Here is a 14173-nt window from a genome sequence, read left to right on the forward strand (position 1 = left end):
TGATATTAAAAGCACAATGCATTAATTTGCACATACAGCAGGATAGCAACTTTATTTCAGCTGTTGGGGGCAGGAGCCTATCAGCACGGCCCATCTTTGCCTTGGGAATTTTTGCTCGCTCTTGCAAAAGCGATCCAAATCTATTGGATTGGGGAGGACATCTGTGCACAGTCCTCTTCAGGTCACCCCAAGATTTTAAATTGGATTTAGGTCTTGACCCATTCCAAAACTTTGGTCTTCAAAAGAAGCCAATCTTTTGTTGATTTGGAGGCATGCTTTGAGTTGCTGTGTTCGAAGCTGAAGGCTTTGCGCCAAAATTGACTGATATTTGGAACTGTTCATAATTCCCACCTTGACTGAAACTCCAGTTCCAGCTAAAGGAAGCTTCAAAAGATAATGCTGCTACCACCAAGTTTCACTATGGGTGAACTTTTGGTGATGTACAGTGTTGCTTTTGTGTTAAATGTATTTTCTCAAATTACGGCTAAAGAGTTTAAACTCAATTTCATTAGACAACTTATTTTCCCACATGCTTTTGTCAGACTTGATGTAGGTTTTTGCAAAATGTAGCCAGGCTTGGATGTTCATCTTTATAAGAAAAGGTTTCTATCTAGCTGTCCTACACCATAGCTCAGATATAAGAAAGATTGTCACATGTAGTATATAACCAGTACTTGTCAGAACTTCCTGCAGCTCCTTTAATGTTTCTGTAGGACTCTTTGGCAGCCTCTTGGACCAGTTTTCTGGTTTTTTTCATCAATTTTGGAGGGACATCCAGCTCTTAATGTCACTGTTGCCATATTTTTTTTTCCATTTGTTGATTACTGTCTTCCCTGGTATATCCAATGCTTTGGGATTATTATTATTTTTTTTGTACACTTATCCTAACTAATATCTTTCAACCGCGAGATCCCTTTGATGCTTTGTAAGCTCTTCATTGACCATGGCTTTTGCCATAAGGCAACTGAGTAAATGTCAGAAAAATCCTACTAGAACATCTGAATGGGCTTGATCAGTCACTCATAAGAGGATGTGAACGTTTATGCAGCCACAATACTCTATTTTTTATTTTTTCCCCAGTCAACATTTTCAGTTTTTCAATTGAATTGTACAGCTGATAGGTTATTACAGGTAGAAACAATTCTGAAGTGATTTTTCTTGGCCTGATTTTTTTTTTACATCTCAAAAAACCTGGCATTTTAATGATGGCATATAGATTTTCTATATCCACTGTATAACCTAGAGCAGGAACATTTTTCAGATGTTTCAAATGTCAAGAATTTGGTATTTGGTCAAATACAGTAGACCAAACTTTCCATATTCCCTTGTTATTGACCATGCTAGCTGGAACTAATGGAAGCTGAATTCTAAAACATCTGGAGAAGAGTGATTGTTCAGTTTTTTTCCAGTTCTTGTAATAGTATTCTACATGGTATTCCTACTGTACAAATGCTACATTTGTAGATAGGCATTATGGTTCTAGTTAGGATCTTTTTCAAATATGCTCATTAATTTTTAGCATTGAAACATGGAAAATAAGATCACTGAATGGTTACATTGTAATGAGCTCTGCACCATCCTTCAAAAAACTCCCAGGACATATAAGAGGTATTCTCCACACCCAAGAATCAATACAAGTTAAAACAATATTCTAGCAGACATATGAAAATCTACTCTAACTGAAGAAAGCACATTTATAAGCTTCTTTTAGTCCAGGGAAATTTGAAAAGAGAAATGGGATTCAAAGCATAAAGAGACATCTGCGAGCCTCTTGGATGCTTAAAACAAGTATGTCTTTCCTAAATCTAAAAAGTAACTGCATTTCATTGCATAAGGTAAAGGCACACAAGTGCTAGTCATTCCCGACTCTAGGGGGCAGTGCTCATCTCTGTTTCAAAGCCGAAGAGCCAGTGCTGTCTGAAGATGTCTCTGTGGTCATGTAGCCAGCAGGACTAAACGCCAAAGGCGCACGGGAGGCTGTTATTTCATTGCATAAGAAGCAGAAAAAATATGGCTGGATTTCCTGATTAAGGCAAGGTAAATCAAAGGTGAAATAATGTAGTTTTTACTGCTCTCATTTGAAGAAAGAACCAATTCAAAGCAGCTGCTTCTCCTGAAATCTTAGGGGTGGGGTAGAAAAAGAGCTGGCTAGAATGCTTTTTCTTATCCCTGATCTCTTTCAATCCTGTCTTATTCTGATTGCAATCTTAGTAGCATCTCCCTATCCTGAATTTAACATGGGTGTCATCTTCATATAAGGCTTATTTTGCCATCCTCACAGTGCCTTCTGTTTTGAAAAGTACCAAACATATTAACTTTATAGCCTGTTTGTATGTAGGTCTTTGGTTATTCGGGTTTTCTCCCGCGTAAAATTGGAAGTGTCTTGGCGACGTTTTGACGAAGTCTCATTCATCATCTTCAGGCTGGTTTACAGCTTCGTGCTTCTAGGAGCAATGTGTGATCACAGCTGTTTCTTCCTTTTAACTGCTAGTGGGGGTTTGAATTGATTGGTTGGGAGCTTGGGTGTGTTCTGATTGGTTGGGGGTTTGGCTGTGCTCTGATTGGATGGTGGGGTTGGCTGTGCTCTGATTGGATGGGGGGGTGTTCTGTTTGGGTGGGTGGGGGGCTTGGTTGTGCTCAGGTTAGTCTGAATTGCAGGGGGATTTGAGTTGATGAGCTGCATGAGCTGCATGAGTTGATGAGCTGCATGAACTGCATCAGTTTGGTAATCATTTCTTTGCAATCCACTGGACGTTAGTATGTTAGTGAGAGTGAAACCGAACTACACACTCTCACTAACATACTAACATCCAATGGATTCCAAAGAAATAAAATTACCAAACTGATCCATAAAGAAACCCCCACCAAAATCCAAGACAGAGAACAAGAAAACGGCAAAGCCCTCCTCCCATACATAAAAGGCACCACAGACAGAATCAGCAAGATCCTCCACAAACACAACATCAAGACAGCATTCTGCACAAACCAAAAAATATCCACCATCCTAAGAAATCCCAAAGACAAAACTGAGTTAGAAAATCAAGGAGTATATGAAACCCCATGCACTGCCTGCAGCACCACAAACATCGGACAAACCAACAGAAGAATAAGTGCATGCATTGAAGAACATAAGAACTCAGTCAGAAAAGAGAAACCAACTTCTTCCCTGGTCCAACACCTTAAAGCCACAGGACATAAAATTGACTTTAAAAATACCAGAACTATTGCCAAAACTGAACACTTTAACAACAGAATAATCAGAGAAGCCATTGAGATAGAAAAATGCCCACACAGTATGAATAAACGAGATGATACCTCCCACCTACCAGCCATCTGGAAACCCGCCCTCATCAACAAATGAATCCCTAACATGAAGAATGACGCAAGACCCACTCTCACTAGTGCCACACAGCATGTCACCACCACACATCCACGCGGAAAGCAGACTCAAACCCACACCGATGATGAAGCACGACCACGGACCAGAAGCCAGTCCTCAGCTGCATCATTAGCCATTTCAAACCCCTCCAATCCATACATGCAGCAGACTGACACCCACCATGAAGATGTAGCATGACCAAGAACGCGAAGCCAAACAACAGCAATGCAGCTCACCAGCTCAAATCCCCCTGCAACTCAGACTAATCTGAGCACAACCAAGCCCCTACCCAAACAGGACACACACCCAGCCAATCAGAGCACAAAAAACCCCTATCCAATCAGAGCACAGCCAAGCTCCCACCCAATCAGTTCAAACCTCCACTAGCAGTTAAAAAGGAAGAAACAGCTGCAATCACACATTGCTCCCAGAAGTATGAAGCTGAAGCCTGAAGATGACGAATGAGGCTTCGTCGAAACGTCGCCAAGACACTTCCAATTTTACGCGGGAGAAAACCCGAATAACCAAAGACCTACATATATATGTATGTATGTATGTATGTATGTATGTATATAATGTGTTAAATTTACTGACGAAATAAAGGGAGACTAGTATAGATCTATTTCAAGCTGTTTAGTTCTCATCAGCTAGCCATAACCTTCTGGGATTCAATCCTGGGCTTGGTTGCATATTAGGCAGATGTATTAACCACTAAGCCACAGGTTCTCCTCTTTATCAGCTGCACCAGGGGAAAGATCAAGTGGGGGTTTTTTTCCCTCCTATTGAAGCAACCTGGTCTACCTAAATATGGGAAGGCGCATACAGCTTCCCTTTATCTACTGTAGGGAAGAAGTATGCTCCCTCCTATATACACACAATTTCTTTGAAATGAGATGCTAAAAAAATTTGTAGAATTCTTTTCACATGGCATCAACATGACATACATGGTAAACTATTCTTTTTAGAAAACAAAGTATGATTTATTTTTTAAAAAGCATTAACTACATATCTAAAGTCCGCAAAACAGAAATGCTCATCAACTATTCAGAATAATGTTAGTCTTTCATATCTTGGACAACTGCAGTCATAGTGTCTGGTTTCCTTTTATTGCGCTTCTGTTTTCCCTTTTTCTTAGATGTGGAAGACTGTTGGGATTCTTCAGTTTTTCTCTTTTTCTTCAGACAGCTGAGAGGATTTGGCCCAGCAGCCCTTTTCCGCTTTCTTTTTTTGGGTTCTGAAGTTTTCACCAGACCTTGTTTCTCTTTCAGAAAAGTAATGGTTTGTTTATGGTGTTCTGGAATAAGCTGGTTTGTGTGGATTGCTTGTATTGAAGCCAAGGATTTGGCGGAAGGCTTGTCCAGAACCATTGTATTCTGAATTATAAATAGCAGAGGAATTCCAGGCCTTTTCTTTATTTTTGTAGCCAGGTGCTGGTCCTATTTTTTAAAAAGTAAAACACAAAACAAAAAGCCTGTTACAAGAAGCAGATGAGTGCAGACTACACAATACACTTCAAAGAACAATAAAAAACACTAATTACATTTCCCAGCCCATAATTTGCTAAAATTTAATTAAACCTTTTGAAATATTATTAACCTAATATTTCAAGTTGCTGGAAAAAATTGAGGGCAAAAAAAGAAAGGGACGACAGAGAATGAGGTGGCTGGATGGAGTTACTGAAGCGGTAAGCATGAGGTTAAATGGACTCCAGAGGATGGAAGGCCTGGAGGAACGCTGTCCATGGGGTCGCGATGTATCGGACATGACTTCGCAACTAACAACCAGGGATGAAATCCAGCAGGTTTTGACAGGTTCTGGAGAACCGGTAGCAGAAATTTTGAGCCGTTCAGAAAACTGGCAAATACCACGTCTGGATGGCCCCAGAGTGAGGTGGGAATGGAGATTTTGCAGTATCCTTCCCCTGGAGTGGGGTGGGAATGGAGATTTTGCAATATCCTTCCCCTGCCATGCCCACCAAGCCACACCCACAGAAAAAAAATTTGGATTTTACCACCGCTAACAACATTTCAAGTCTAAGAGCTGTAAAGTAGCTATCACAATATGTAAATGTAACACAAGTAGGACAGCAAATTACCTTAACAATTAAAGATAAATAGTTGGTTAGTAGTGAATTCATTGCAGCAAGAGGAGTTTTTTCTTGAAATCAGAACAAAGTCCAATGACAGAGTTATTCAAGGTTATTTATTTATTTTTATTTATTTTTATTTATTTTATTTAATTTTTATACCGCCCTTCTCCCGAAGGACTCAGGGCGGTGTACAGGCATAATAAAAACCAGCAATACAATATACAAATTTAAAATCCAATTTAAAAAACTTATTTAAATTAGCCCAATGATTAAAATTTACTCTACTAAAACCCCATTTAAAATTAATAAATTTAAGATTTAAAATCCCAATTTAAGCCAGCCCCGCGCGGATAAAAAGGTGAGTCTTGAGTTCGCGACGAAATGTCCGAAGATCAGGAATTTGGCGTAAGCCCGGGGGAAGCTCGTTCCAGAGTGTGGGAGCCCCCACAGAGAAGGCCCTTCCCCTGGGGGCCACCAGCCGACATTGTTTGGCGGACGGCACCCTGAGAAGTCCCTCTCTGTGGGAGCGTACGGGTCGGTGGGAGGCGTATGGTAACAGCAGGCGGTCCCGTAAGTACCCAGGTCCTAAGCCATGGAGCGCTTTAAAGGTCATAACCAACACCTTAAAGTGCACCCGGGAGGCCACAGGCAGCCAGTGCAGGCTGCGCAGGGGGGGTGTTACATGGGAGCTACGTGTAGCTCCTCTATCACCAGCGCAGCTGCATTCTGACTAACTGAAGCCTCCGGCGCACTTCAGGGGAGCCCCATGTAGAGAGCATTACAGTAATCCAAGCGAGAGGTAGCAGCGCATGAGTGACCGTGCATAAGGCATCCCGATCAAGGAAGGCGCAACTGCGGACCAGGCGAACCTGGTGGAAGGCCCTCCTGGAGCCGCCCGTCAAATGGTCCTCAATCGATAGCCGATCATCCAGAAGGACACCCAAGTTGCCCCCCCTATCCTTTGGGGCCAGTAACTCGCCACCAACAGCCAGCCGCGGCTGCAGCTGACTGAATCGGGGTGCCGGCATCCACAGCCACTCCGTCTTGGAGGATTAAGCTTGAGCCTGTTTCTCCCCATCCAGACCCGTACAGCCTCCAAACACCGGGACAGCACTTCAACAGCTTCATTGGGGTGGTCCGGGGTGGAAAAATACAGCTGAGTGTCGTCAGCGTACTGCTGGTATCTCACCCGAAACCACTGATGATCTCACCCAGCGGCTTCATGTAGATGTTGAACAGCAGGCGAGAGAATCGACCCTGAGGGACCCCACAAGTGAGGCCCCTCGCGGTCGACCTCTGCCCCCCTGTCAACACCGTCTGCGGCCGGTCGGAGAGATAGGAGGAGAACCACCGATATACGGTGCCTCCCACTCCCAATCCCTCCAACCGGCGCAGCAGGATACCATGATCGATGGTATCGAACGCCGCTGAGAGGTCTAATAGGACCAGGGCAGAGGAATATCCCTTGTCCCTGGCCCTCCAGAGATCATCCACCAATGCGACCAAAGCTGTCTCCGTGCTGTATCCGGGTCGGAAGCCGGACTGGAACGGGTCTAGATAGACATCTTCATCCAGGTGTTATGTAGAAGAAAATGAATATTTTTAGTGCAGGTCACAGGTAGAACATTTTATTCATATATGTTCAAGTGACATAAATTTACCTGTGTAGCTATGAAATAATGGTGTGGATTACCATCCTCAACCATGGACAAGAGGCAGTCTGAACCACTCACTGGATTTTTGAAATGAGAGCAGTTGCGAAGTTGAAATCTCTGTGCAATTAGTTTTGCACCATACAACTCTTTCCCCAAGCATTCCAATTCTTTTAACACACATCTAAAAGGGAAATATGGTAAGAAAAAGAAGCACAAAACTTTATTTTGTATTTTTAATAAGCTTAATTATATTAAAAGTCTACATCTATAAACAAATCGGCTCACAAATGGTAGGTACCAATGTCTTTTTGGACTTAAGGTAGAATCCAACTAACTCCGGATAAACATCCAAATCATGATGACATGATTGTGGAGATGCCACAACTGCAAGGTGTGGCCGAAACATTGTCGTAACTTTGAATGGTTGCCAAACAAGTGATCGCTAAGCAATGACTACTTCTATTTCTTACACTTTAAGATAAAATGAAATTAAAATATACATGGAGGAAGTTAAATATATTCCCATGAAATTAAATACATAGGTCTGCACTGAAAGGCAGAAATACATCCAGAAATGAAAAAACAAAAAAACCCATACATCAAATATGATTTCATTACGTGATCTCTTTCATCTGTTTTTGGTTTTACTGCTTTTCTTTTATTGTTTATACATGTTTTTTATTCTTGGGTTGTGAACTACCTAGGGTTTAATTTGAGTAGCATGTAAGTATTTAAATAAAGAACAAACATATATCAAGGAACACTTTTGTTTTTGAATTTACAAGTTGCTCAGGTTCAATGGACATCAAGTAATTGATATGAAATCAATGTGTTACTTAGTATATATGTAACATAGTAACACAGCGTGATACTATCTTCTGATCACTGGGTGACTTTGAGCCAGTCACCCTATTTCAGCCCAAAATATCTCACAGGATTATTGTTGTAAGAACAAAGCATTTTGCTGTGGGGAAAATGGGAGCAGGGAGAGTTTGTACATCAACTTGAATCCCCCTAAATGTGGGATACTGTATATGCAATAAAAACATTCAAATATAACTCACTCCCAGGATGCCTCACTAAGTAGGATGGGACATTATGAAAAAAATTGACCAGTGACTTTTATGTGACGGTGCAGGTGGGAAGGTGTCAAAACAGACTAGAAGATGGAAGGAGCATCAAGAGGCAAGTCCCATTGTTTTGCACAACTTGCATCCTGTTACTGCTTCCACATGCTTGCTTGACACATGTTCCCAACATAGGCACTTTGTTATTAACATCTATACTCTGTCCTTTAACATTAGGGTTACCAAACACCTGGTTAAAAGAACAGGCAGATAAAGCTTTAAAATGAAATATTGTCTGGTTTTTTGTGTGTCTTGGGAATTTTTCACAATAGTCATTCGAACGTTCAGTATTGTGACCTTGTATATTGGCTGCTTCTTTCTTTCCCTCATCTACCAACATATTTGATAGCCTAGAATTAGGTTATTTTTATTTCCTGATTTTTAGCAACTGGCTTCAAAGCATTCCCTTCAAATAGTGATCACTGTAGTCAATAGATGAAAGTCATCATACACTTCTATGGGAAATATGAAGAACACATTGTTGCCCATTATACATTATTCCTAGCATAGGTTTTTGAAAATAAAGATTTGTTGGAAAAATATTGCAAGTGAAAATCATTTTTTCGGGCTCTGGAAAAAGTAATTTTATGCACAGGCAGGCCTAAGAATTTTTTTTGCTTTAATTTCCAACATGGATGCCAAGAAAATTAATATAATCTCCTTTTCCACCTGATTTCTCCTCCTCTCCAGTTATTCTTCTCCTTTGCCTGTACAGGTAGTCTTCGATTTACAACCACAATTGACCCCAACATTTCTGCTGTTAATTTTGCCTCCATTTTATGACTTTGCTTGCCAGAGTTGTTAAGTGAATCACTGCAGTTGTTAAATTGGTAACCAGATTGTTAAGTTGGATAAAACTTTTGGGATTATGGGAAGAGACCACAGAGTCAGGTAAAGTATTCCAAGCACTGATGATTCTGTTACAGAAGTCATATTTTCTGCAATCTAGATTAAAGCGGTTGACATTAAGTTTAAATCTATTAGTTGCTCTAGTATTATTGCAATTAAAGCTGAAGTAGTCTTTAACAGGAAGGACATTACAATAGATGATTCTGTGAGTTAAGCTTAGGTCTTGTCGAAGGCGACGGAGTTCCAAGTTTTCTAAGCCTAGGATTTCAAGTCTGGTGGGATAAGGTATTTTGTTGTTTTCAGAGGAATGGAGAACTCTTCTTGTAAAATATAACTCTGTTGTTATATTATATTAAATCTAGAGAAGGATCTTGCTATAATAATAGCAATAACAGAGTTGGAAGGGTTCTTAGAGGTCATCTAGTCCAACACCTTGCTCAACGCAGGAGACCTATACTAGGGATTCGAACCGCCGAACTGCCGACAAGCGGCATTGCTGCTGAATCAGCGCATGATCCTTGCCCCCCCCCATACTCCTTTCGCCGCCTCGCAAGGACTTCTGCGAGTAGCCCCCCCCCGCCCGCGCGTCATTAACCGTTGGCCGGCAACCACCGTCCCGCCCCTGTCGCGCGGATCTCTCCCATCAGCCAATCCCAGGCCACGCTGCTTGGAAGCGCTCGCGCGCTCCATCCGGCCCACCCGCCCATCCATGCAAGGAACAGAGCGTGCGTGCGCAGTTTTGCAGCGTGTCTCGCGCTCCTGTCACTCGTCCCTCGCAGCCAATCGAGGCGTGCTTTCCCCCCCCATTACCCTCCCTCACCGCGTCGTGCAGAGTTGCGTGGCTCCGGCCAGGTAACCCGGTAACTGCTCGCGTATCTGAATCTTGTTGCGCAGGGCAGCCTGGCAGAAGGTGCCGTCCACCAGCACCTGGAAAGGCTCCCGGAAACCAAAATTGTATTTGTAGAAGCCCATGTTCTTCTTGGCATGCTTCTGCCGGGTGATCTTCATAACGGGAGCCGAAGGAGCGCAAACATACGAGAAGACCTCACAAAAAGCAGGCAGCCCTCTACCTCTCTTTAACCGGAAGTTTGGCTGGTTCCTTTAACGGAAGGAGAGACCACGCTGACGCATGCGCAGTGTGTTCCTGTCTGAAACACGTGGGGAACGGTTCTGATAACAATTAAGAACCAGGCTGCAAGAATTCAGATGAAAAGCTGCTGGGCGCAGAAAATTGTAAAGTGCTCATAAAAAATAAACACATCCGCAATGCATTCTGTATTCAATAAAATAAAGTTTTAAAAGTATAATTTTTCTGTTGGTAATTGAAAGCAGAGCAATTATTATTTTGGTATTTTTAGTGGGTGGCATCATTATTATTATTCTGTTGTACGTTATTGCCCCAGGCAATTGGGGGCAGATACATTATCTAAAACTGGGCTATTAAATTTGGCTCTGACATTGGCAAGGGTAACAGCGATATCCGTTAGATTCATTTCTGAAGAGTAGCACCCTTCCTTCTTGCAGCAAAAAGAAAATATTGTGCACTTCCCAAAACGAATAAAATCATTATAACCATGCTAGAAGATAATTCTTCTATGTTGAGAATTGCAATCTCAATATACGGAGAAAAGGCCACGGTTTTTTTGTGGAGGGGAAGGGGGATTCAAAGGGCTGTCCCTTGGAAGTTTTTCTTTAGTTCATAATCACTTTTAAAAGACTGATGGGCCCAGATGGGACTGCTGGTTAAATGAACTGCCGGAATCGTGTAAACGAAACATATTGTGCTCCAAATCGGAGTGCCTTTAAGTGATTTCCCACTCTTAGCGACCACATAGGCAGATTTTCTCGCATCCTGCATTTTAATAATTTTAATAATTTATGGGGCGCAACCAGATCCTCTATCGCAGGGGTCTCCAACCTTGGTAACTTTTTAGGCCTGGAGGACTTCAACTCCCAGAATTCCTCAGCCAGCAAAGCTTTGTAGACACACAAATCTGGCTGGGGAATTCTGGGAGTTGAAGTCCATCAGGTTTAAAGTTGCCAAGGTCGGAGATCCCTGCTCTATCGCTGAGAAATCAGCACGGTCTCTCCTATCCAAAAGACTGGTTTAAACTGACATTTGAGGCTTCTGCAAAAGCGGAACCTTCTTTTCTGATATCTTGTTTCCCGTAGCGTTACCCGGAAGATCCTGTTCGGCGCAACGCTCCCCCACCCTCCTTCCCTTCCCGGAGCCGTGTGTGCTCGCCGCTTCTTTTTGCCATGGCGTCTCGTAAGGAAGGAAGCGGAGCCGGAGCTCCCGCGGTCGTTAGCGGGAAAGCCAAAGGCAAATCGAGCCCGGGGGACTCGGCGGTAAAGCAAGTGCAGATCGACGGCCTGGTAAGCGAAAGGGACAAACCCGGCAGGGATGGGGATGGGCTATTTGGTGGGGATTTTTTTTGGTTTCAGCCATCCGCTTCAGCATCCTGCTTCGGTAGCCCCGTTTAACTCGGGTGAAAAGGCAGCAGAGCCCTTTTTTACACGAGGTTCCTTGAGAGAGGGATGAAATAAATAAAAAAATAAAAAAAGTGGGCTGTGAAAATATCTACAGACCCCTCACACCCTGGACATAAATTGTTTCAACTTCTACCCTCAAAACGATGCTAGAGAACAGGGGTCTCCAACTTTGGCAACTTTAAGCCTGGTGGATTTCAACTCCCAGAATTCATCGGCTAGCAAAGCTTTATAAACACACAAAGCTGGCTGGGGAATTCTGGGAGTTGAAGTCCTCCAGGCTTAAAGTTGCCAAGGTTGGAGACCCCTGCTATAGGGTACTGCACACCTGAACAACTAGACCAGTGGTGGGATTCAAGTAATTTAGCAACCGGTTCTCTACCCTAATGATTTCTTCCAACAACCAGTTTGCCAAACTGCTCACAAAGTTAACAGCCGGTTCTCCGGAAGTGGTGCGAACTGGCTGAATCCCACCACTGAGCTAGACACAAGGACAATTTTTTCCCCGAATGCCATCTGTTAAACAACTAATTCCCACAATTCTTTCAAACTATTAACTAAGACTGTATTACTATTCTTCTTCTCATCCTTGGCCAATAAATTCTATTCTATTTTCTATTTTCTATCCTTCCTATTACCTATCTCCTCCCACTTTATTTATTTATTTATTTATTTATTTATTTATTTATTCAAATTTGTATACCGCCCTATCTCCCGAAGGACTCAGGGCGGTTCACAGGCACATAAAACATTTATATACAATTAAAATAACTATTATTACCTTCGAACCTTCCGTCGCGAGCTCAAGACACATTTATTCATCTGTGCAGGACTGGCTTAGATTTTTAAATTTAGAGGGGTTTTAAATTGATTTTAATATTTATATTTAATATTTATATCTCTATTTTTAATAATTCGGGCGCTAGAATAAGTTTTTTAAGGATTATTTTAATTTGTATATTGATATTGATGTTTTATATGCCTGTGAACCGCCCTGAGTCCTTTGGGAGATAGGGCGGTATATAAATTCGAATAATAAATAAATAAATAAATAAATAATTAATTAAAAAACTTATTCTAATGCCAAATATTAAAAATATAAATATAAATCTTAAAACCAAATTTAAACCCCTGTGAATTTAAAAATCTATAAATTTAAAATCTAAATTTAAAATCTAAGCCAGTCCTGCACAAATGAATAAATGCGTCTTGAGCTCGCGACGGAAGGTTCGGAGGTCCGGAAGTTGATGGAGTCCTGGGGGGAGTTCGTTCCAGAGGGTGGGAGCCCCACAGAAGGCCCTTCCTGGGCGACGCCAGACGACACTGTCTAGCTGACGGCACCCTGAGGAGTCCCTCTCTGTGAGAGCGCACAGGTCGGTGAGAGGTATTCGGTAGCAGTAGGCGGTCCCGTAGATAACCCGGCCCTATGCCATGGAGCACTTTAAAGGTGGTTACCAACACCTTGAAGCGCACCTGGAAGGCCACAGGTAGCCAGTGCAGTCTGCGCAGGATAGGTGTCATACGGGAGCCACGAGGGGCTCCCTCTATAACCCGCGCAGCCGCATTTTGAACTAACTGCAGCCTCCGGATGCCCTTCAAGGGGAGCCCCATGTAGAGAGCATTGCAGTAATCCAGGCGAGACGTCACGAGGGCGTGAGTGACCGTGCATAGGGCATCCCGGTCTAGAAAGGGGCGCAACTGGCGCACCAGGCGAACCTGGTAAAAAGCTCTCCTGGAGACGGCCGTCAAATGATCTTCAAAAGACAGCCGTTCATCCAGGAGGACGCCCAAGTTGTGCACCCCCTCCATCGGGGCCAATGACTCGCCCCCAACAGTCAGCCGAGGACTCAGCTGACTGTACCGGGATGCCGGCATCCACAGCCACTCTGTCTTGGAGGGATTGAGCTTGAGCCTGTTTCTCCCCATCCAGACCCGTACGGCCTCCAAGCACCGGGACAACACTTCGATAGCTTCGTTGGGGTGGCCCAGTGTGGAAAAGTACAGCTGGGTGTCATCAGCGTACAGCTGGTACCTCACACCGAAGCCACTGATGATCTCACCCAGCGGCTTCATATAGATGTTGAACAAAAGGGGCGAGAGGATCGACCCTGCGGCACCCACAAGTGAGGCGCGCGGGCCGACCTCTGCCCCCGTCAACACCGTCTGCGACCGATCGGAGAGATAGGAGGAGAACCACCGATAAGCGGTGCCTCCCACTCCCAATCCCCCAATCGGCGCAGCAGGATACCATGGTCGATGGTATCAAAAGCCGCTGAGAGGTCTAACAGGACCAGGGCAGAGGAACATCCCTATCCTGGCCCTCCAGAGATCATCCACCAACGCGACCAAAGCCGTCTCAGTGCTGTAACGGGCGGAAGCCGGACTGGAGCAGGTCTAGATAGACAGTTTCATCCAGGTGTGGGGAAACTGATATGCCACCATACTCTCTACAACCTTCGCGCGGCGGGTTGGAGACCGGACGATAATTACCTAAAACAGCGGGTCAGGAAGGCTTCTTGAGGAGGGTCTCACCACCGCCTCTTTCAAGGCGGCGGAAGACTCCTCCACCAAGGAAGCGCTGTAA

At 43.5% G+C, this 14173-nt stretch overlaps 2 protein-coding genes across 2 annotated transcripts in view; one reads left to right on the forward strand and one right to left on the reverse strand.

Moving 5' to 3' along the window:
• Nucleotides 1–3868: 3868 nt before the first annotated feature.
• Nucleotides 3869–10304, reverse strand: UTP23 (UTP23 small subunit processome component). The gene is made up of 3 exons (XM_058175039.1): nt 9920–10304; nt 7130–7304; nt 3869–4815 (listed from the first exon to the last, which is right to left on the reverse strand). Exons 1-3 carry the CDS (start codon nt 10105–10107, stop codon nt 4435–4437), a joined length of 744 nt encoding a protein of 247 aa, XP_058031022.1. The 5' UTR covers nt 10108–10304; the 3' UTR covers nt 3869–4434.
• A 1013-nt stretch (nt 10305–11317) lies between these two features.
• EIF3H (eukaryotic translation initiation factor 3 subunit H) overlaps nt 11318–14173 on the forward strand; it is an 88885-nt gene continuing 86029 nt past the window's right edge. The window contains exon 1 of the mRNA XM_058175038.1: nt 11318–11475. Within this exon, the coding sequence (XP_058031021.1) occupies nt 11359–11475 (117 nt within the window). The 5' untranslated portion in view covers nt 11318–11358. The remainder of the gene's footprint in view (nt 11476–14173) is intronic.

The sequence above is a fragment of the Ahaetulla prasina genome, chromosome 3 (assembly GCF_028640845.1).
Source record: "Ahaetulla prasina isolate Xishuangbanna chromosome 3, ASM2864084v1, whole genome shotgun sequence".
NCBI lineage: Eukaryota > Metazoa > Chordata > Lepidosauria > Squamata > Colubridae > Ahaetulla > Ahaetulla prasina.

What these genes read in the sequence shown, in the direction of transcription:
- UTP23 (XM_058175039.1), bottom strand. Translation starts at nt 10,107, where the DNA reads ATGAAGATCACCCGGCAGAAGCATGCCAAGAAGAACATGGGCTTCTAC. An exon ending in ACGCAACTCTGCACGACGCG is followed by an intron (nt 7,305 to 9,919) that starts GTGAGGGAGGGT and finishes TTTCCCTTTTAG; the next exon opens with ATGTGTGTTAAAAGAATTGG. An exon ending in ATTATTTCATAGCTACACAG is followed by an intron (nt 4,816 to 7,129) that starts GTAAATTTATGT and finishes TTTAAAAAATAG; the next exon opens with GACCAGCACCTGGCTACAAA.